The 20,609-nt window shown below is 45.6% G+C and overlaps 2 protein-coding genes across 4 annotated transcripts in view; one reads left to right on the top strand and one right to left on the bottom strand.

Moving 5' to 3' along the window:
• Window positions 1–2,801: 2,801 nt before the first annotated feature.
• On the top strand, window positions 2,802–15,800 carry MEAK7 (MTOR associated protein MEAK7). 2 transcript variants are annotated; one of them, XM_026713921.2, is made up of 9 exons: window positions 2,802–3,272; window positions 4,790–4,992; window positions 7,885–8,085; window positions 9,473–9,703; window positions 10,938–11,082; window positions 11,914–12,354; window positions 13,159–13,277; window positions 14,054–14,233; window positions 15,538–15,800. In XM_026713921.2, the coding sequence occupies exons 3-9, from the start codon at window positions 7,915–7,917 to the stop codon at window positions 15,670–15,672; spliced, it is 1,422 nt and encodes a 473-aa protein (XP_026569706.1). In that variant the 5' UTR covers window positions 2,802–3,272; window positions 4,790–4,992; window positions 7,885–7,914; the 3' UTR covers window positions 15,673–15,800. The 2 variants fall into 2 exon arrangements, with proteins under 2 accessions (XP_026569706.1, XP_026569707.1); XM_026713922.2 differs by having other exon boundaries at window positions 3,099–3,429.
• A 533-nt stretch (window positions 15,801–16,333) lies between these two features.
• Window positions 16,334–20,609, bottom strand: part of ATP2C2 (ATPase secretory pathway Ca2+ transporting 2) — a 31,948-nt gene continuing 27,672 nt past the window's right edge. For both annotated transcript variants that reach the window (XM_026713920.2, XM_087940717.1), the window contains exons 25-27: window positions 19,795–19,890; window positions 17,813–17,954; window positions 16,334–17,011 (exon numbers count right to left, since the gene is read on the bottom strand). In XM_026713920.2, the coding sequence (XP_026569705.1) occupies window positions 16,893–17,011; window positions 17,813–17,954; window positions 19,795–19,890 (357 nt within the window). In that variant the 3' untranslated portion in view covers window positions 16,334–16,892. The remainder of the gene's footprint in view (window positions 17,012–17,812; window positions 17,955–19,794; window positions 19,891–20,609) is intronic.

Raw genomic sequence — 20,609 nt, 5'->3', positions numbered from 1 at the left:
TTACAGCCCTCTCTTAAGTGCTTTACAGAGTCAGCCTCTTTCCCCCAACAATCTGGGTCCTCATTTTACCCACCTTGGAAGGAGGGAAGGCTGACTCAATCGGAATTGAATTTGTGGGAATTGGCAGAATTAATCTGTAATGATGCATTCTCACCAGTGCACCATGGAAGGAAGGGAGGGAGGGAGGAAGGAAGGAAGGAAGAAAGGAAGGAAGGGCAATAGCACTTAGACTTATATACCGCTTCATAGTGCTTTATGAATGAATAATGAATTCTTTATTGGCCAAGTGTGATTATACACACAAAGAATTTGTCTTGATGCAAATGCTCTCAGCGTACATAAAAACAAAAGATACTTTCCAGCCCCCTCTAAGCTGTTTACAGAGTCAGCCTCTTTCCGCCAACAATCTGGGTCCTCATTTTTACCCACCTCGGAAGGACGGAAGGCTGAGTCAACCTTGAGCCTGGTGAAATTCGAACTGCCAAATTGCAGTCAGCCGGCAGTCAGCAGAAGGAGCTTGCAGTACTGCACTCTCACCACTGTGCCACTGTGCCTCATAAGTCACGACTGCAGCCAATCAATGGAATGCGTGACCTTGTTCATTGCAATATGAAGTTATAGGGAGTTTGCATCCAGGGGTGGGATTCCAATGTTTTAACCACCAGTTCTGTGGGTGTGGCTAGGTGGGCGTGGTCATGTGACTGGGTGGGCGTGGCTTTTTTTGCAGCACCCACCCCCTCCGCAGTCTGTTTCCTGCCTTCCTGGGCCTCAGGGAAGCCTCCTGGGGGAAACAGTCAGACAGCTAGGGGGATCTCGGCACCGCTGATCATCGAGAGGGGAAAAAACGAAACTTCTTAAGGAGTGAGTGGGCGGGGGGGAAATGCAGTCAGCAATGTTGGGCATGCGCGATAAGGACTGACTGGGCAGGGAGGGGAGGGGCGGGGTGGGGCGGAGAGGGGCAGGGCCAGCTAGGGGCACAATTTGCCAGTTCTCCGAACTGTGCAGAATCGTAACCACCGGTTCTATAGAACCGGTCCAAACCGGTACAATCCCACCTGTTTGCATCTCCTCGTCTGACCGCTCGCTCATGCTGTTGTCATTGGTGGTTAGTTCCCTCCCGGTTTGTCCTACGTAGTCGCAGGGAATCCGATAAATCTGGATATCTGATAACCTGGTTTGTATTTCAGCTGCAGATGTAGGCCGTGCTCAGCTAACTTAGTTCATCACATCTCTTCCACTCCCCCGAAAGAGGTGGAAAAATTAGGTTCAGGACAAAAAAAAAACAACCTCAGCCAGTTCTGATCTCACTTACCCCCCCCCCCCCCGAGTCTGATTCTCCCCACCCAACTCAAGCTGTACTTTGAAGTCGACTCAAATGGGATTGTGATGTAAACCCAGTGCGATTTTGTTCTACTTGGCATCAATTGCATCGTGCAGAAACACCGCCCGGATCTCTGTATCATTGCACAACAGTGAAAAAATGGGGAAGGCTATGATTTGAACCGCCGGAACGGCTTATTCAAGGCGATCAATGTGGAACTCAGAGGGGAAACAGTGCAATGGCCCTTGTCTGTTGCTCAATTCTCCTTTCATCCCTTCTGAACAGCTGGGCCCACAATGAAAAGGCTCGTTTTTTCTTCTGGAACGCGTTGTGCGTTAATAAACATCCCACTGCCATCGTGTGGGCATCGGCCCAAAAGGCACAAGGCGGCTGGCACCATCCTGGGTACTTTTATTCACGCCCAGCCAAGCTGCCACTCTGCCGCATGGGAGGTTTGCTGAAGGCAGGGGAGGATGATCTGGAAAAGGAAACAGCCAATGGCAATGATGGGCTGCCTGCTAAAAGAAAGCCAGGTCATGCACACACTTGAAAGTAAATCAGGAAGCTTGTAATTGTGGAATCTGTCTGGCAAGAACAAAGAATTCTTACCCACAGGAAATATGCATGTGTAAATCTTGTAACAATCCTGGCTAATTAGAAAGCTGATAAAAGTAATATGAGTTAGACAACTTGCAGCTAAAAGTTAAGAATAGAGATGGTCTGCAGCAAATCAAATGTGTGTTAGATAACTCCTAGGGCATTCATTAGCCAAGACTTAGCTATAGGGACAGCTAGAGACCAATAGAACAAATTGTAGAATTATTACTAAAATGTTTATTAGATGACATTTCTTATCATCTCGCTTTGTCCCACCTTCTCTAGTGAAACTGTATAAAACTTATTCAATCCTTTATTCTGGGCTATTGGCATTTTGACCAGGAGTTCCTTTTCCTTGGAGTACTCCAATAAAAAGCAATCAGAAAACCTGCACTTCATGTCTGGCGTCCATCATTGACTTTGGCACCAGGCTAAGACCCAAATTGGGAATAACAGCAAAGTCTAATCTTTCCATTTTGAAGGCCTCGTATAGTTTTGCATCAGTAGTTCAACTAGCTGGAAGAGTGTCTTTAAGATGCACAGTTTGTTTTTTTGCAAACCAGTTCTCTTAATGGCATGCATTATTGTAGAAACATAAAATTGGGCATGATTCCGGCGGACAGGCACAGAAATAAAATCTCCAGGAAAAATAAAATAAATAAAATTATCTGCCTTAATCCCTACACCTGCTAAATTGTAATACTAAAAAAAAAAAATTAAAATGCTTCCTCTGGGCAGAAACAGGATTCGAACTAGCGACTTCAAGACGCCTTTTTTGAGGCTTTTGCCCGTCTCGCCCCTAGGAGGGGTGGTTACGAAAGCTGAAAAGACGCTCTTTCCCGCAAGAGGGCGCTCGCTTCGGAACGCATCTCCTCAAAGCTCCACACCATGGAGCACAAAAATCTAGAAAGTCAGCCCCTTCGCACTTCCGGCATGACTGCACAAACTCCCAGGAGGGTTTCTTACCACTGAGCTGCCGATGCCTAGAATGGCACTGATGCAGCATAGAAATTCCGCTTTTTGAGGCCCTTTAAAGACTTATAAATGACGGAGGCAGTGACGTAACGTTTATTCTCTCCCCCCTCCGCTCCCATTGGCTGAGTGCTCTGTTACTCAAGCGGGCCCAGGGGAGGCGCCGCAAGCCGGCGGCTTCTCGGAGCTGAGGGCGGCGGGGCGAGGGGGCGGAGCCTTGGAACGGCGAGGCCGCTGAGGGAAATCGAGCGGCGGGGACTCCTCCGGGCCTCCGGCACCGTGCCTACAAAGCGAGGCGGCGGGCTGCCGCGAACATTCGGCCTTGACGGAAGGGGAGGAGTCCGCCCGGGACCGCCTTTATTCATGCGAAGCGCGAGGCATGGTGGGTGGCCCTCATTGATATTCATGAGCCTCATGAATATTAATACATCATGAATATAAAGGGAGGAGCTTTGGGGTTTTTTTTTTTTTCTTTCTTTCTTTCTTTCTTTCTAGCTTCCTTCCTTGTCCAAGTTCTCCAGCTGGGTTAGACCAAATAGGTATGTTTTCTCTGCATTTTTAAAAGAATAAATAAAAAAGAAGATTCCATCTCTTTTTTTTTCTTTTTCTTTGCACAACAACTTTGCAAAGTAGGCCGGCTTGCATTCGTTGCCCAAGTCCTGGGCAGCTCACTGGTTTTTGTTTTTTTTCCCTGCCTCTCCTTGCACTTTGGGCTGTTTGCTTAAGGCACTCCTTGCCTCCCCTGACTTTCTCTCCCTTTGCTTTCTTTTTTTGGCAGATTTTATTTATTTGCTAAATTTGTCTCCCTACGGGGCTACTCTGGTCTGCGATAAAGCAGTGAAAAATGATTTAAAACGTGTAAACATAACATTTTTCTATTTGTTTGTTTGTTTATAAATACGTTTTTCTTTTTTGCAGGAAAGCTGGGTTTGGTTTGTGGGAGCCAAAGGGTTGGAGGCGTTGGGCAGCCCTGTTCCTCTTAAAAATGTTTTTGTGTGTAGTTGTTAACGTATCATTTTTATTATATTTATGATATAAGGATGTGGCCTTAATAGTCCCGAGTTCAAATGCCAGCTTTGCCCAAATACTAAATATATTTAGTATTTAGTATTTTAGTATTTAGTATTTTTAGTATTGAAGCTTAGCAAAGATCTCAAGCCAAATAATTTATATTTATTTTATATATATATATGGCGGCTCAGTTCATCAAAGGCAAAGAGAAGCTGGACTCTGCAGCTCTCAAAAACCAGGGTCTTTTAATGTGTATTTATGTGCATATAGGTATAGATAAGATACAAACAGAATGATAGATAGCCAGGTAATTGTTAAACGAATTGCATCTGGTTTTATGATTTTTTTTTGGCCACGGTTTAAGTGAATCACTCCAGTTTTTAAATGACTTGGGCCACCATTAAGTGAATCCAGTTTTCCCCATTGTCCTTGCTTGTTGGAAGATGCGTGCAGAAGCTGCAAATCACGTGACCCCCCCAGTGGTGGGATTCCAATAATTTTAACAACCGGTTCTCTGCCCTAATGATTTCTTCCAACAACCAATTCATCAAACGGCTCAGAAAGTTAACTGGTTCTCCCAAACTGGTGCGAACTGGCCGAATCCCATCACTGCATGGTCCTCTGGGATGCTGCAACCATCATTGGGATCCACCCCCCTTAAAAGTTGCCAAGTTTAAAAACTTCTGTTTTCTCTGCCTCCCAGGTGCTAGGTTCCAGATTTCAGTTCCACATCTGTTAGGAAATTGGTGCAGCCACCCAGGAGAAGCGTAAATAGCTTGAACACCAGCAAACGTTATTTATATATATTGCCTAAAATCAGAACGCTAAACCTGGTATCTTACGATGAGTTTAGAAAGGCTGTTTTTTTCCCCCCTTTTCTTTAACCAGGTTCCTGCTCCATGAACATCGGTCTACCACCACCGTCCAAGACACGCTTGTTTGACGAGATGAGAAAATAAAGGATCCCGTATTTCATCCGTTAAGATTCCTGCACATTCTGGGCAAACGTTGACGGGAGTCACATCCCATCAAGAAGAAGAAGAAGAAGAAAAAGCCATTACTTTGGTGGAAACCCTTATTTATAAAAACAGGTAAATGCCTTCTTGTTTCTGGAAAGCTGTCAGAAAATTGGTTTCATTGTGCTAAGCCGAAGTAGGCAGCATTCATTGTGCATGATATATTATTATGACTCCTGATATTTCCTGTGTGGTTTTTAAAAAAAAAAATGTTTTGGGGCTGCTAAATAATTCATTTTTGGGAGGCTTTGATGGTTTAGAATCTGTATATCTGTCGCTGGAACTTGTTGAATTTGATAACAAAACAAACTAACTCATGTTTCATGCTTGTTTTTTCCCCCCCCTTCTTTTCTTCCCCCGGTCTTTTACTCTGAGTTATGTATGAGACAGAAAAAAAAAGAATAAATCCTTTCTTTTCTCCCTAAATGGGAAAAAGGAGACTCACAAGAGAGTGGTATAGTGATGCCCGAGTGTGTAGCAAAAGTTTTCTGGTCTCCATGAAAGTTAAGGGCAGCCATTTCAAAAGGAGGGTTTTATTCAGAAGAGGAGTGGGCAATTGCCATCTCTTTATGACCTGGGGGCTTTAACGCCAGCCATGCTGGCTCAAGGAATTCTGGGAGTTGAAGTCCACAGGTCATAAAGGGGCCATAGTGGCTCATCCCTGATGCAGAATACAGTGTTGTGGTTGACCAGCAGCCGTTGCAAATGGCGGACAGTGAGGAAGTCAGGGAGTCTGTACAGGACGTGAACGAGGGTCTTGCATCCGATGCAGGGATGGGGCCAGGACCTCCTGGAAGTGGGGTGCTGACTCGGGAGCCTTTGGAGTCTGGCAGCAGGAAGGCAGAGGAACAAGGAGAGCCTGTTTCCCGTGTGCGTATGCACAGAGCTGCTGGAAGGCGAGAGCAACTGAAACGAAAGGGGTGACTTGGGAGTAAGGCTGGGAGGTGATTGCCCCTCCCCTAAGGGATAAAGGAAGTGCAAAGGTAGAGAAATCTTTGCAGGAAGCAAAGTCGTTCACTCTGTTTGGATTAAATCTTGTGTGGACTTTGTATTCCGTTTGGCTTTATACGGTTAATTTGGTAACGGTCCTAGGTGACTTTTCCCAGTGCCGTTGTAACTCTATAAATGGTCACTAAAGGAACTGTTGGATGTTGAGGACTATCTCTAATTCCCTTTTGACAAACAGCAGATAGGTGCAGAGTCCTGAGGTCAAATAATCACCATTTATGACAAGAGGTCTCCAAACTTGGCCATTTTAAGACTGGTGGACTGCTGGTTTATGACCTTCTCCGCTTCCAGCAAGCAAGGCTCTGCATTCATTCAACAGCCGTGTCATTCACTTAACAGCTTCAATAATTCACTTAACAGGCTGTAAAAATTGCATGCAGCTCACTGAACAACCTCCTTGCTTTGCCACAGATGTTCTGGTCCCAATTTTGGTTGCAAGTCGAGGACCACCCGTCACAGAACCAGATCTTTAACCTTTTCTGTTTGTGTGGCTTTCTGACGCTTGTCCGCGTTCGCAGAGAACAAGCTTTCGGGAAGCCTTTTGTAACATCCTTTTCCTCCGATTTCTCCTTCGGCCCTTTGAGGTGCTTCAGGTCAGGGAAATGGGTTGCACAAGGGCTCCGTGCGGTTGTGGTTGTGGCTGCAGGCTTTAATAACAACAGGGTCATATAACGTAACAGAATAACAGGCTTGGGAGGGACTTTGGAGGTCTTCTAGTCCAGCCCCCTTCTCCAGCAGGAGACCCTATGTAGCATTTCAGACAAATGGCTGTCCAGTCCCTTCTTTAAAAAACCCAGTGATAGGGAAGGGGAGAAGGGGAAAGGAAAGGAGGAAGAATGAAAGTAGGAAAGAAGAAAAGGAAATAAATAAAAATACAGGATGGAGGAGGGAGGAAAGGAAAGAAGGAAGGGAAAGGAAGAGGAAAGGAAAGGAAAAGAGGAAGAACAAAGGTAGGAAAGAAAGGAAATAAGTAAAAAGAGGTGGGAGGACGAAAGGAAAGAAGGAAGGAAAGGAAGAAAGGAAAGGAGGAAGAACGAAGACAGGAAAGAAGAAAAGGAAATAAGTAAAAAGAGGGCGGGAGGGAGGAAAAAAGGAAGGGAAAGGAAAGGAAGAGGAAAGGAAAGGAGGAAGAACGAAGACAGGAAAGAAGAAAAGGAAATAAATAAAAAGAGGGTGGGAGGAATGAAAGGAAAGAAGGAAGGGAAAGGAAGAAAGGAAAGGAGGAAGAATGAAGATAGGAAAGAAGAAAAGAAAATAAATAAAAAGAGAGGGAGGAAAAGAAGGAAAGGAAAGGAAGAATAACAGAGTTGGAAGGGACCTTGGAGATCTTCTAGTCCAACCTCCAGCTCAAACAGAAAACCCGACATCACTTCAGACAAATGGTTATCCAATCTCTTCTTAAAAATTTCCAGTGTTGGAGCATTTACAACCTCTGGAGACAAGTTGTTCCACTGATTAATTGTCCTCAGTGTGAGGAAATTTCTCCTTAGTTCTAGGTTGCTTCTCTCCTTGATGAGTTTCCACCCGTTGCTTCTTGTCCTGCCTTCAAGGTGCTTTGGAGAAAAAGTTGACCTCTTTTCTTGTGGCAGCCCTTCAGATATTGAACCGCTGCTCTATATCGTGTCATCCTGAGTCCTTCTTTTCATTGGAAAGCCTGGCCTTGCTTCTCTCCCCCTTCCCTTCCCCTCCTCGGGGCAGGGCCATCTCAAGAGTTTTCTTCTTTGACTTCCTCCTCCCTGGGCGGACTCAGCTGGAGTTGACCTAATGGCTACTGAATACCTTTCCTCAAGGCCGCCTGTCTCCGTGTCCCTCTGCAGCCTTCTCCTTTCTTCCTCTGCTTATTCCCCCACCCACCCACCCCGTGTCCTCGCAAGGCTGAGTCCCTCCGAATTTGCTGACATAAGCTTCCTTGCCTCTCTCCTTATTTTAATTTAATTTTAATTTTCTGATCCCTCCCAGGATTTCATCCCCCGGCCGAAGGAAAACAAAATGGGCAACGTGGAAAGCAACGGCTCTTACCAGAAACACCTTTCCAGGTTTCTTCCCGATGAGCTGGCGGACATCGAGGGCGTTTTCAGCGCCTTACGTGGAGCGGACGAGGACGTCGCCGCGAAGATGGGGAAGAAGGCGCAGGCTGGGGTGACCCTGGAAGCCCTCAAGGTGAGTAAGCAACGGGCAGGCGGCTTCCCTTGGGGTTGTAAGCCAGCGGGCCTGGGGAACCCAGAGCGGGACGGAGCCCATCAAATGGACCGCGTGATCTGCTGTCGCCGGGGCAGGGCGGGGTGGGGGTGGGGGTAAGTGGGAGTTGAGGGGTGATTTTTTTTTATTTTTATTTTTTTTCCAGATTTTGTTCTATTGTACTTGAATAATTTGAGTCTTTTTGTTAGTTTTTATTTTGTGTGTGTGTGTGTGTGTGTGTTTGTTCTAAATATGGTTTTACATTCTGTAAGCCGCCTCGAGGCGTCATGAGCAAATAGGCGGCAATATAAGCCCAACAAATAAATAAATTAATTAATGAACCCAATAAATAAATAAATAAATAAATAAATAAATAAATCCAGTAAATTTATTATTGTTGTTATTATTATTGTATTATTTATTTATTATGATTAAATTTATTATTTATTATTATTATTTTCCTTGCCTTCATTATCTTATAAGTGACTCAAGGCAGCGAAATTCACATAATACTCCTTACTCTTCCTCAGAGGTGCTGTTCTAAAGTTTTGCTCTTTCTGAGGACAGGGTAAGCCACTCCTTATGGTTGGTCCCTGACTTACGACTGCAAATTTCTGCTGCTGAGCGAGGTATCCATTAAGTGATTTTTTCCCCCCTTTTACCACGTCTCTTGATGCCACCGTTTTAAGTGATTCGCTGCAGCCGTCTTAAGTTTGTAACCCAGTCGTTAAGTGAATCTGGATTTCCTCATCAGGAGAATGCAAAAGGGGATCACATGACAACCCCCCCCTCGAGGGGGACCCTGCGATCGTCATAAATGTGGCCTAATGCTTGAATGCTGATCCCGTAACCACGGAGAGGCTGTGAATAAGGTCATAAGTCGCTTTTTTCGGTGCCTTTGTAACTTCGAATGGTCAGTAAACAAACCATTGTAAGTTGAAGGGTGAAATGAATGATGTGTCTTGGAATCGGCTGGCTGTCAAGGCGCCAACAAATCCACCCCCCACTCAAATCATGAGTTAAAAAAAAACCCGATTTATGAGGAGTGACCATGTCAGCGTTACCTGAGTGCAGCCGACTCTGAGACACATCATGCATTTCCCCCTTGACCCTGATCTTCTCCTCACCCCTTGGATGTATCTTCTCCAGTGGGACACCTCCATAGCCAAGTGTCATCAATCATGCTCTCCAGTAATAATTTTGCGTGCCAACAGCTTCGGCTGCCTCGCATTTATCTGAAGCATTTAAGGAATGCGCTGCTTTCTCCTACTCCCTTTCTGCTGGCAACTAAAAAGACCAAAGGAGCATTTTTTTAGTTGACATAAGGACCAGGTGTACTTTTCTTGAGTTCTTTGGTCTCCTTTCCTAGGCCTACGTCAAGGATGCCCTGCCTCCATCAATGGTGACGAGACTGTACAATGGGATGAGAAGCATCCAGGAGACCCATAATTCCCAGGAGGCCATCCCCTGGGTATCAAAGGAGCAATTTGTGGTGTTTGCGTCCACCCTCTTCAAGGGCAACGCCCAGGAAAAAAGTGGGGTTGTCTTGAAGATGGTCTCAGGTGCTCAGAAGACGGTGAAAGGAAGCCAAGTCCTAGAGGTAAGCAGACCAACCTCTCGTTTGCCTTCAGGGGGAAAGGTGAGGTCTATTTATTTAGCACACAGCTTCTCTCACGCGGTCACTGCTACGCAACCCTAGTAAAACGCCACAGAGACACAAATACGCCTTTCAATAAAGCATCAGCAAACCTAGAGTTTATATAAAGCAGGCGAAAATATAATTCTTCCTCTTCTTGTGCCCTATCCGTCATTGGACATTGGCGATCCTGTTGGCGATCCTATTTTTACCAACAGCCACACGAAAAAATGCTGTTGAGTTTTGTCCAAACGTGTCCCTTAGATTTTGAAGCCACGATGTTCTTCTTTGCCTTCAATCTTTCCCTGGAGGATTAAGTGAAATAGGGTGTGTTTTTCCGGGTGTTGTGTTGTGGTTCGCCGGCAGTAGGTGTGGACGTCTGAGGTCTCGGAGAGCGAGGACTCAGATGAGGGGCCTGCGTGTGATGCAGGACTATCAGGGAATGGGGTGCTGCCTTCGGAGATTGTGCGGGCTGGCAGCAGCAATGAAGAGGCCCCCGAGGAGCCTGTGCCAAGTGCGCATGCGCACAGGACTGCTCGTAGGAAAGAGCAGCTGCAGCAGCACACGTGACTCGGGAGTAAGGCTGCAAGGTAATGGCCCCTCCCTTAAGAGAGAAAAGCCAGCTGAGAAACCGGAGTTCTTTGCAGGAAGCAAATAAGTTTTTGCACTCAAGCCTGGTGGACTTTCGGACTCTCTTAGTTTGTGTTTGGAGACTCTTTGTGTTTGAAATAGTTCTTGGGAACTTTATCTAGTGTTCTTAGCAGCCTTTCACAACCTTGGCCAACAGCCTTTTAACCAAGAAGGAACGGAATTCGTAAAGAATCCTTGAAAGGTTTTGCTGTTACCTCCATTTGGTGTTTGTTTTCTTAGAACAAGGTTTGGGTCAGAAGATGTCCCATCCCATGTTCGATATATTCTGACTTTCATAACTTTTTTAATGGTTTTGATGATTTCCCTTGGCGGCTTTCCCAGGCAGCTTATCTAACCTCCTCATTTTTGATTTTGTCAAGCCAGCTTATACCTAACAGCTGCCTGTAAAGCCACACTTCAAATACTAAAATAAGGTTAAAATATTAAAGTTAAAAACACAATAAAGTCACCAAGGTCTTTTCAGATAAGCACTGCTCGGTCCTTTATGTTGTTTCTAGAAGCAAGATCACCCAGGACCATTTAAAAACCCCTTGTTAACTCTTTGAAGTTTGCAGGGGATCTGATCAGCTCCGTGATTCACGTGCTGAGCTACAGGAAGCTGCTGAAAGGGTGGAAATTAAAGAAGCTGAATAATTCAGTCGCTAGGATCAAAGCCTTGGCTACCCAGCTGGTCTCTGAATTGAAGTCTGAAGGTGAGCTTGCGAGCGCTTGTGGTATTACGTATTATATATATATTTGGTTAAGGCGGACTCCCATCCACATGTACTTTTAACCCAGTTCTGGAATTTTGGTGGCAGCACACCCCCTTTCTATTTCCTGCGGTATTCAGGAAATATTTTGTCGATGTTTTAAGTCCTTTTGATCGGTTTCTTGCAAAAAAAGCACCCCCCAAAACAAAACAAAACACCCATAGGAACGAATAACTGGGATGGGTTTACTTTAGGACTGCTGCGTTCATTTTACGACTTTACAAAGAAAAAGTGTAAAATCGTGTCAGTCACGGGGAGGCCTCAGTTTACAACGGTCATGACTTAACGATGAAAATTCCAGGCTCCATTCCACAGAGAGAATAGAACAACAGAGTGGGAAGGGACTTTGGAGGTCTTCTAGTCCAACCCCCTGCTTAGGCAGGAAACCCCATACTACTTCAGACAAAGGGTTATCCAACATCTTCTTAAAAACATGCAGTGTTCACAACTTCTGGAGGCGAGTTGTTCCACTGTACTCACTGTCAGAAAGTTTCTCCTTAGTTCTAGGTTGCTTCTTTCCTTGTGTAGTTTGCACCCATGGCTTCTCGTCCTGCCTTCAGGGGTTCTGGAGAATAGCTTGACTGCCTCTTCTTTGTGGCAGCCCCTCAGATCCATTATGGTCATATGTTGAGGATTACCTGTAAGAATCCACTCTGAGGCAGGGAGATGTTACCTTAGGGTTAGGGGAATTCTGGGAGTTGAAGTCCACTCCTCTGATGTAGAGAAAGCTTGATATTTGTTATGCGTGGTGTAACACCCTCTCTCTTGCTTCAGAGGGGAAGAAGATGGAGGGAGCCTCTGCCCTGGATACCACCTGTGACCAAAACAGCATGGAGGATTGGCTTTTCCGAGTCCCACAGATCTCCACCTTCCTCAAGGTGGTGCTTCAACAGGGCCTGCTTCTCCTGCGGCCTCTCTCCGACGAAGCCAACGAGACCCTCTGCCTCCTGCCGGAATGCAGAGGCCTGCAAGGGACGGCCCTTGTCAGCCTGCTCGACCTCGCCTCCATCACCTACCTCAATTCCCACCTGCCTTCTGAGCTTCGGGACAAGTGGCAGCTGCTTTTCGCCTCCCGGATTCACGGCGAGAGCTTTACTCAGCTGTGCGGACATATTGTCAGCAAGGGGCCCTGCCTCTTGGTCCTGAAGGACACCGATGGCTACATCTTTGGCGGGTTTTCCTCTTGCTCCTGGGAGGTGAAGCCTCAGTTTCAAGGTGAGGTCCTTGAAGTTTCAAGGTGAGGTGAAGAAAGGTGCGCCCCCCCCCACCCCCCAGTCTGCAGAATTGTGCACAGATTAGACCAGGGGTCTGCAACCTTAAACTCTCCAAGAGCCATTTAGACCAGTTTCCCACGGAAAAGAAAACACCGGGAGCCACAAACCATGGGTGGGCGTGGCCAACTTGATGTCACTCCCACCCAGTCACATGGCCACGCCTACCCAGGTTTTGTGGCTCCCGGTGTTTTCTGTGGGAAAGGGGTCTCTCCCTCCCTCTCATTTGTGTTTTTTGTGTTTTACCTTTTCAGGCCAGGCAAGGAGTGACTGGGAGGGGAGGGGCCAGCCAGTGGTAGGACCACCCAACAGGGAGCCACAGCAGAGGGTCCAAAGAGCCACATGCAGCTCCAGAGCCACGGGTGGCTGACACCCGGATTAGACCATATAAAGTTCTAAACAATTGTCCCGGATGTTTCATGCATTAAATTAGCAGATTTTAAGTACGTTGGTTCAAAAATCGTTGCCGTGCAATGTACCGTTTGGGCTCTCTTGAGAGCACAAAATGAGAGTTTTAGTGAGATAAGTGGATAACACCCATGCATACATAAAAGTGTGACGGCTGTTGCTATCCACGAGGTGGCAGTCTTCTCTTAGAAGAAGCTTCCAAACAGCTAGCTCTCCTGTTAAAATGGGAAATGAATGAGGACTAGCCACTTCACTTTTCCCCAATTAGGCTCTGCCGGGGTGAATCTTGTCTGTTTTCCTCTCTCTGGTCCGTAACTCTTCCTTCGTTTGCTGCTTACAGGAAACGACACCTGTTTTTTGTTCTCCATTTCTCCCTCGCTGGCGGTGTTCACCTGCAGCGGCTACAACAACCACTACATGTACCTCAATCACGGGCAGCAGACCATGCCGAATGGACTGGTGAGTAACAAACAGTGGGGCGTCTGAGTTTGCTTTGGCCCCAAGGCTTTGTCCACGATGGCTTGTACAGCCACGTATGCTTTGTGTGAATACTGTCCAAACAGGGGTGTCCAAACTTGGTAACTTTTTGACTGGTGGACTCCCAGAATTCCTCAGCCAGCAAGTGGACTTCAACTCCCAGAATTCCTCAGCCAGCATGGCTGGCTGAGGAATTCTGGGAATTGAAGTCCCCAAGTCGTAAAGTTACCATGGTTGGAGACTCCTGAGTCAAAAGACACATTCTGGACTTCCTGCAAATGCCAAGCCCTCTCTGCTGTTCGTTGAGGCAGCTGACTTCCAGCGTCCTTGCCGATGTGAGGACAAGGTGCCCAAACTTCCATAAAATCAGCTGTAGCTCACAGAGAGGCTGCTTTAATGAGTAGCAGATGTCAAAAGCGTTTATTCTCAATCCTTTTTGAAGCATATCCAGCTGCAGGAGAGGGCTTTTGCTCCTAGCTCTTTTTAAAAAAATGGATTACAGGTAGTTCCCAAGTTACAATCTTTCATTTAGTGGCCAGAGTTACAATGGCATTGAAAGAGGTGACTTATGAGCCAAACTCACTTAACGGTCTTACTTAGCAACAGAAATTTTGGGCTCAACTGTGGTCGTAAGTCAAGGACTACCTGTAATCCTTGCAGGTGTGTCCGTTGGTTGGAGGTTCATTCTTGCATCCTCTTAATTTTTTCCAATACAAACATGATCACATGCCTGCATATTTTTTTTTTCTTCCTTCCAGGGTATGGGAGGCCAACACGAATACTTTGGCCTCTGGGTGGACAGTAACTTTGGCCAAGGCCACAGCAAAGCCAAACCTCGTTGTACCACCTACAACAGCCCTCAGCTGTCGGCCAAGGAGAACTTCCTGCTGGATTCCATGGAGGTGTGGGCTGTGGGAGAGCCCCCGGAAGCCAAAAATGTAAGTCTCACCACACCCAGCACAACCACCTTAGGTGGTGATATAAACTTCCTGTTTGGGTCAGGAGTTGGCTGCTCCCTAGTAGGGCATGAAATCCCATCAGTCAAAAGTTGGTTTAAGCTTCTCGTTTGCGCCTGGGGGGTGGGGTGGGGGGAAGCCAAAGGGGTCCTGCAGCAGAAGATGGAAAAGATCCCCAAGGTTGGGTTGCATGGAAGTCAACCAAGCACATGACCAAGCTAGAAGGAGAAGACGGGGGAGGGGAAATGGGGTCTTTGGAGCTCTGTGGTGTCCTTGGTGCCTCTGGTGGCCCGCGGGAGAGAAACAGGATGAACAGAGGGCAGAATGATTGACAGGGAATGGAGGAAGTAGACATCAGAGAGGCCTCCTCAAGCATGTCTGACTTCAGCTGCTTTTGATGGGATTGTGGTTGCAAGGAGGATGTAAGCGCCAATTGGTTTTTTTCCAGGATGAACGCAACTCTTGCACATCCTAGGTTAGGGGACATAATTTTGGCCAACAACAACGAGGATTTATTTACGTTCTGCTCCTCCATCAGAATAGATTTAAAGGCCTGGAACATCCTGGTTGTTTTCTATTTTCCTTCTAACCAGGTCTATCCCTGTTTAACTGCCTCCTAATTAGGCACCGATACTAGATTAAAGTGTTAGATTGTGGTTTAACACTTTGGGTATATCTAAACCTTGGCTCCTGGAGCGAACCAGACTATCAGCTTCAGTTATCGCATGGTTGACCTGCTTGGCCCTTTGAGGTGTTTTGTTAACCTGGGCTTAGCAATGCTGTGCATATTCAGTTTCTTCCCATCCGTGGAGCTCGACTCCTAGCAAGGCAGATAGGTTCATACCGGATATCGACTCTTAAATTCTCAGGTATTCGGTTTCTAAGATCTTAACGCAAGCGGGAGCCTTTGTTTATCTCGATCTGCATTTTCTCTTTCTTTTGAACAACTTGAATAATAAAAAAACCCAACGACCCAGTGCTCTTGGATTCCTTCCTCCCCCGTGGCGCCCCAGCTCCAAGAGACTTACCGCTTAAAAACGGACGTAAATTTGCTTTCTCTGGCAGCTGTGTCACTGACCAAACCGGTTTCACCGATCTGGTCAAAGCAGAACCTTTCCACGTTTGCCAAGCACTAGGACAGGCAAGGAATCCAGCCCAACTTTCTTGGCTCTGGTTTCAGGGTCAAAGTCGGTCAGAGCTGATTACAGCCCAGATCTGCCCACCTTCAGCTGTGGTTGTTGTTCTTGTTTGTATTATTCCAACCTCTCTTCTGGGTTTGGCTTTAGGGAAGAGGCCCAAAGAGCATCTTAGACGCTGATCCAGAGGCCCAAGCTTTGCTAGAGATGATGGGGAAAAGCCGCCAGAGTGATGGGTTTCGGAAACCACCTGAGGATGATGATGATGAAGAAGACAACAACTGAGATCCCAAGTCTGACCAGGATTTTGTTGGACCATCTTCTGAGCTTTCTATTTTCCACACATCAGTATCCGTTCTCCATCTCTTAAGCGTGTTGAGCTTCGGTTAAATAACAATTGGTGTCTTTACAAACTTTGGACGTATGATCTGCAGTTTTTTCTCCCTCCCCCAGGGATTGGGCGTGTATTGTTCTAAAGTCAGGACCTCCTTTTTCTTCTTTCCACATTATTCACATTTATTTGGGGTGCAAGCCCACCCAAGGGGACTTCCAGATTTCTGGTGGAAAAATATTCCTTGGAGGGACCCCACTTCGCTAGCAAGAGTTCTCGAAACTCAATGTCTTTCCATGTAAAACGATCCGTATTTTGTTGGGAAAATTTAAGTGCTCCGTAAAAGCATATTTGGGGGTCTGTTGAGGTGCAATATCCGGAAATCAGGATTTCATATCTGAATTAATCGCACCGATATAAACAATTGGATCATGTTCGGCCTGAGTCTTTTTTAGAGACAAATCTTGGCTGTGAATTTTCAACTTCGTGAGGCGTCAACAAAGCAGACTGTTAAATGTGTGAATCCAGCCACTGTTGGGTTTTTTTTTGAATCCTAATTGAACACCAAGATTGCAATACCCCATTCACCCAACCCCAGAAGACACCGAGGCAGACTTTATGAACAAGTGTCTTTATTACATCTTTAAATAAATAAAGGCAGGTAATCCCTCAACTTTGATATCTGTTTTGAAGGGGGACCCAATTGTCAGATGACTAGATGGAATCCAGGCTTCCTTTTAACTTTGCGGGACCGGATGGCTGGTGATCAGAAAACCAGATCAGCCTGGGATAAGAGTCAGGGACCTTCCAAGACTCAAGAAGAGACTCAAGTTACTCCCAGGGGATTTCCGGGATGTGATATTCCCTTTGAACCCAATTGGAGGGCACGGTTCCAAACCATGCCAGGTTAACCAGATAGGAATCATTCACAACCCGATGAGCTAATTCCACTGTGTTGTGAGGCTACATTGGCAGAACCTTTCAAGTCTGGAAAGACACGTCTTCTTCCATCTCCTTTACAGCCTGAGAAACTAGGGAGGGTCTCTCCTGAACGTCTTTTTCCCCAATCCATTATGCAGCTGAGGGCTACTTGGTCTTTTATTTTGACCATTCCTTTGCCCCATGCCCCACGGTCTTTGCCCTCACATCGTTGACACAAGGCGTGCTCTGTTCGTCAGGCCATTTCCAGTGGTTTGTGATCTGCCTTGGACCTGCAACAATATTTCTCGCACACTTTGACCAGTTCCGAGAGGATGAAGACCGAAGACGCTAGGGCGGTGAGGAACAACAGGTCTATCAAGAGAAGGAAACGACAGGGTTACTAAGACGGAAGCAAAACACCCAAGGGGTCATTAGTTGGCAACTGAGGATCCTCTCCGTATTCCGCTTCTATTGAAACTGCATTTTGGAGGACTATTTTCTTACAGTTAATGGGAGCCATAAGGACATTGACATGAAAATAGCTGTCAGGGTTCCGGCAGTTGCCCCCATTTAAATCATGACTCTTGAACCAACTTCCAAAGCTTAAAGAAGATTTATTTGGAGTAAATATGCCAGCGCTACCTGGGTGCAGCTGACTCTGAGATACATCATTCATTGTCACCTTTGACCCTGGTTTTCCCCCCCACCTCCTGGGTGTATCATCATTCATATTCTCCAATGGGACACATCCATAGCCAAGAGTCATCAATCATATTCTCCAGTTAAAATTTTGTGCGGCAGAAACTTCGGTCACCTAGAAGCGATCTTTGAAAACATTTATGGAATGGAAGCTGCCCACTGCTCCCCGATCCCTTTCTGTTGGCAACTCTAAAAAGACCCTAGAAGTATTTTATGACATAAAGGGTTGGCAATGAATTTTTTTTTTGCCCCCAGAGGAGGATAATGTATCCCCCGGATCCTCGTGATTTTCACGGTTCACGTTTTTTGAAGGTTGCCATTTAGACTTGTCGGAAAGAAAAGACGTACAATTTTGGAAGCGAGCTGGCTCTCTTCCATTCCCGATGCTGAGAAGCTGGAATTTCTATATAATCTTAAAACCTTTTATTTGGAAAGATTGAAATCCTCCTTCGAAAGCGGAGTTCCATGACTTACCCAGCGCTCGTAAATTCTCTGTCTGGAAGATCTTTTGCAGGGGGGGGATGTAAATTACAGCCATTTGACCCAAAATGGAACCCAGCACCGAATATAAGAACATGCGGTTTCGGAAAAGACCGATTTCCAGTATCAGTTTCATCTGGAGGAGAGAAAGGAAGATCAGATCATTCAATAAGTAACTTGGTCTTTTTTTTTTTTTTTTTCCTTCTGGGAGCCCAGTCTGATTTTTTTTTGTTCAAAGTAGATTCTTTTTTTTTTAGCAAATCAGATGATTAATGAAATCAGGTAATCAACAGCAAATCAATGCAACGTCAATGCAGGTATTTTTGAACCAGGTGCTTTTCTTACTATTGTTGGCATCAATAAGAAAGTTCAAGGAGAGAATTTTGAATGAATTTAGCATTTCTCCTGCAAGTGCCAATTTGCTGTTTTGTATTTAGAAAGGGGGGAAAAAAAGAACCCTTCAGATATCTTAAATGCACAGACATATTTAATGTGCATAGCCTGGTATATGTATCTTAACAAACCAGAATCTGCTTGGTTTACTTCGTTATATGAAGCTAAGCATGCTTGTTTAACTACGGCTTAGTACAATATAGGGCTTAGTACAATATAGGGCTGCAGTAAATTATGGTTTTCTTAGCAACTGAGTTAAAGCAAACCACGATTTACTGGGGTGCATGAAATTAGCCTTTTAACGTTGTTGTTTTTTGACTGAGACAAAAAATTAGCAGTTCCTTCTTCAAATTCTTTCGAAGGTGCAGTGACGCTTTGTTGAGGGTAGCAAGGTATGAAACCATCAATTTAGTAACTCCTGCTAAATTGTTTCTGCTTTGATTTTAAAGGATTCACCCACCCTCCATAGCTTATCTTCAATGCTCCAGTCCAGTTTGACTAATGCTTTGCTACAGATTCACCCCAAGAGGTTTATTTCATGCCCAGAAATCTACCTCAAATGACTGGAGAACCACTAAAACAGGAGGCTGTTGGGCTTATTAAAAGAAACAGAACCAGGGAAAAATAAGTAGCTCCAAGAAAGATCTTTCTTTCTCTCCCTCCCTCTCTCTCCCCCTCCTTCTCCTTCCCTCTCTCCCTCTATCTCTGCAAATAATGCTCCTTTCCTACTTTTCCAATCAGCAACCTTGAGTTTACCGAAAAGAGGGTTATAACCATTGTGCCATAATACAGTAGCATTCCTAACAAAAACAATTGTAGATGATGTTGGAGTCTGACAGGTGAATTTTTTAAAAATGGAATTTTTACTTTAAAGCTGGTTGCACAAATATGTATTTTTGATGCTATAACTTCATAACGTTCAATTTAAGCTTATATGTGTATGTGTATCGACGCACATGCACGATTTTGCACATATATACATTCACGCACACAGTATTTTAGGTTCAGTAAGACTTAGCCACAAGAAAGAAAGGAAAGGAAGCAATCGACTTTGTTTTCCTGGGTCTGGATGGTGGGAGGTCACGGCACAACAGTCAGAGGGAAATTGTTCAGTGGGAGTATGTAGTAGCTTCCTGTCTGGATTGAATACCTTTCACGCAGATTATGAACAGAGTATTTCAGCTTCGGCCGGATTTTCGTAACAGCATTAGCACTTAGTCTGACATACTGCTTCAGGGTGCTTTACAGCCCTCTTTAAGTCAGCCTATTGCCTCCGACAATCTAGGTCCTCATTTTAACCATCTCGGAAGGATGGAAGGCTGAGTCAACCTTGGGCCGGTCAGGATCGAACTGCAGAACTGCTGGCAGTCAGCAGTGAGCAAAGTGAGCCTGCAATACTGCATTCTAACCACTGAGCCACCAGGGCTAAGCTAAGGGAAGGAGTGCGGTGCAGTTCCTCGCGGCTTCTCTCCCCAAGGAAAACAAAAATTAAGCCGGCTCTTGTTAAAACGTTGCGCACCTTCCTAGTTTGCCAAGCCTTTCCTTTCTCAATGGGCTCTGCTGAATTAAGCTTCCACTCTCACCTGAGAACGACAGGTCAGGGCATTGAAGAGGTCAAAGAAAACAAAGCAAGTGAAAGTCATTGTTGTCGTCCGGGGCGTTATGCCACTTTCCGGAAGCTGGAAAGGCAAGGTGGAAAAAAAGTGTCTTTGAAAAAGAGGAGGGGGAGGAAGAGGAGAAATCGAGTGTCAGCATAACATATCAAAGCCCCTCCCACCTCACAATGAGCCTTTTGTCGACAAAGTCACAATCACCTTGAAAACGGGTTGCCCTTCTTTTGAAAGAAAGATTTGGAAGGAAGGCAGTCGTGCCAAACCATATAAATATCACGGGCTTAAATCTGCACCTGTTGACAGACAAGCCACCAGCAGGTTGATGAAAGCCTAAAATGCCCCAAAATGTGCCCAATTTTGCCATTCTGTGCAATTTCCACCTGCAAAAAGTGCCAATGTTGCTTTTTTTAAAAAGGCAACTAGACTTAATTTGCTTTTTTTTTTCCTCTTGAAGATGTTTCCCTTTCTTGTCCGAGAAGCATCTTCAGTTCTGACCGAATGGTGGGAGAAGGGAAGGATTTCTCTTCCTTGCACTCATCTGGTCGTTGGCACTCTGAGAGTCACTGAGATTTATGTGCGCCCTCGGGGTCACCTGAAGAGTGCCAACAGATGTAGGGCCTATTTAGAACTGCTGAAACATCATCTAGGAAAACCTAGAGGTGCTTTTTCCAAAGGCAACTGGACTTCCTTCATTTTTGCTTGAAAAACGTTTCGCTTCTCATCCATGAGGCTTCTTCAGTTCTGAAGAAGCTTCTTGGATGAGAAGCGAAACGTCTTCAAGGAAA

Source organism: Pseudonaja textilis, chromosome 11, assembly GCF_049901715.1.
Source record: "Pseudonaja textilis isolate UNSWEBS1 chromosome 11, rPseTex1.2, whole genome shotgun sequence".
Lineage (NCBI taxonomy): Eukaryota > Metazoa > Chordata > Lepidosauria > Squamata > Elapidae > Pseudonaja > Pseudonaja textilis.
Note: the sequence above shows the minus strand (reverse complement) of the source record. Positions and strands in the feature narration are given on the sequence as shown.

Bases quoted from the DNA above. Each gene is read 5' to 3' on its own strand.
- MEAK7 (XM_026713921.2), top strand. From the start codon at position 7,915: ATGGGCAACGTGGAAAGCAACGGCTCTTACCAGAAACACCTTTCCAGG. The intron at 8,086-9,472 runs GTGAGTAAGCAA...CTCCTTTCCTAG, and splicing joins TGACCCTGGAAGCCCTCAAG to GCCTACGTCAAGGATGCCCT. The intron at 14,234-15,537 runs GTAAGTCTCACC...GTTTGGCTTTAG, and splicing joins AGCCCCCGGAAGCCAAAAAT to GGAAGAGGCCCAAAGAGCAT.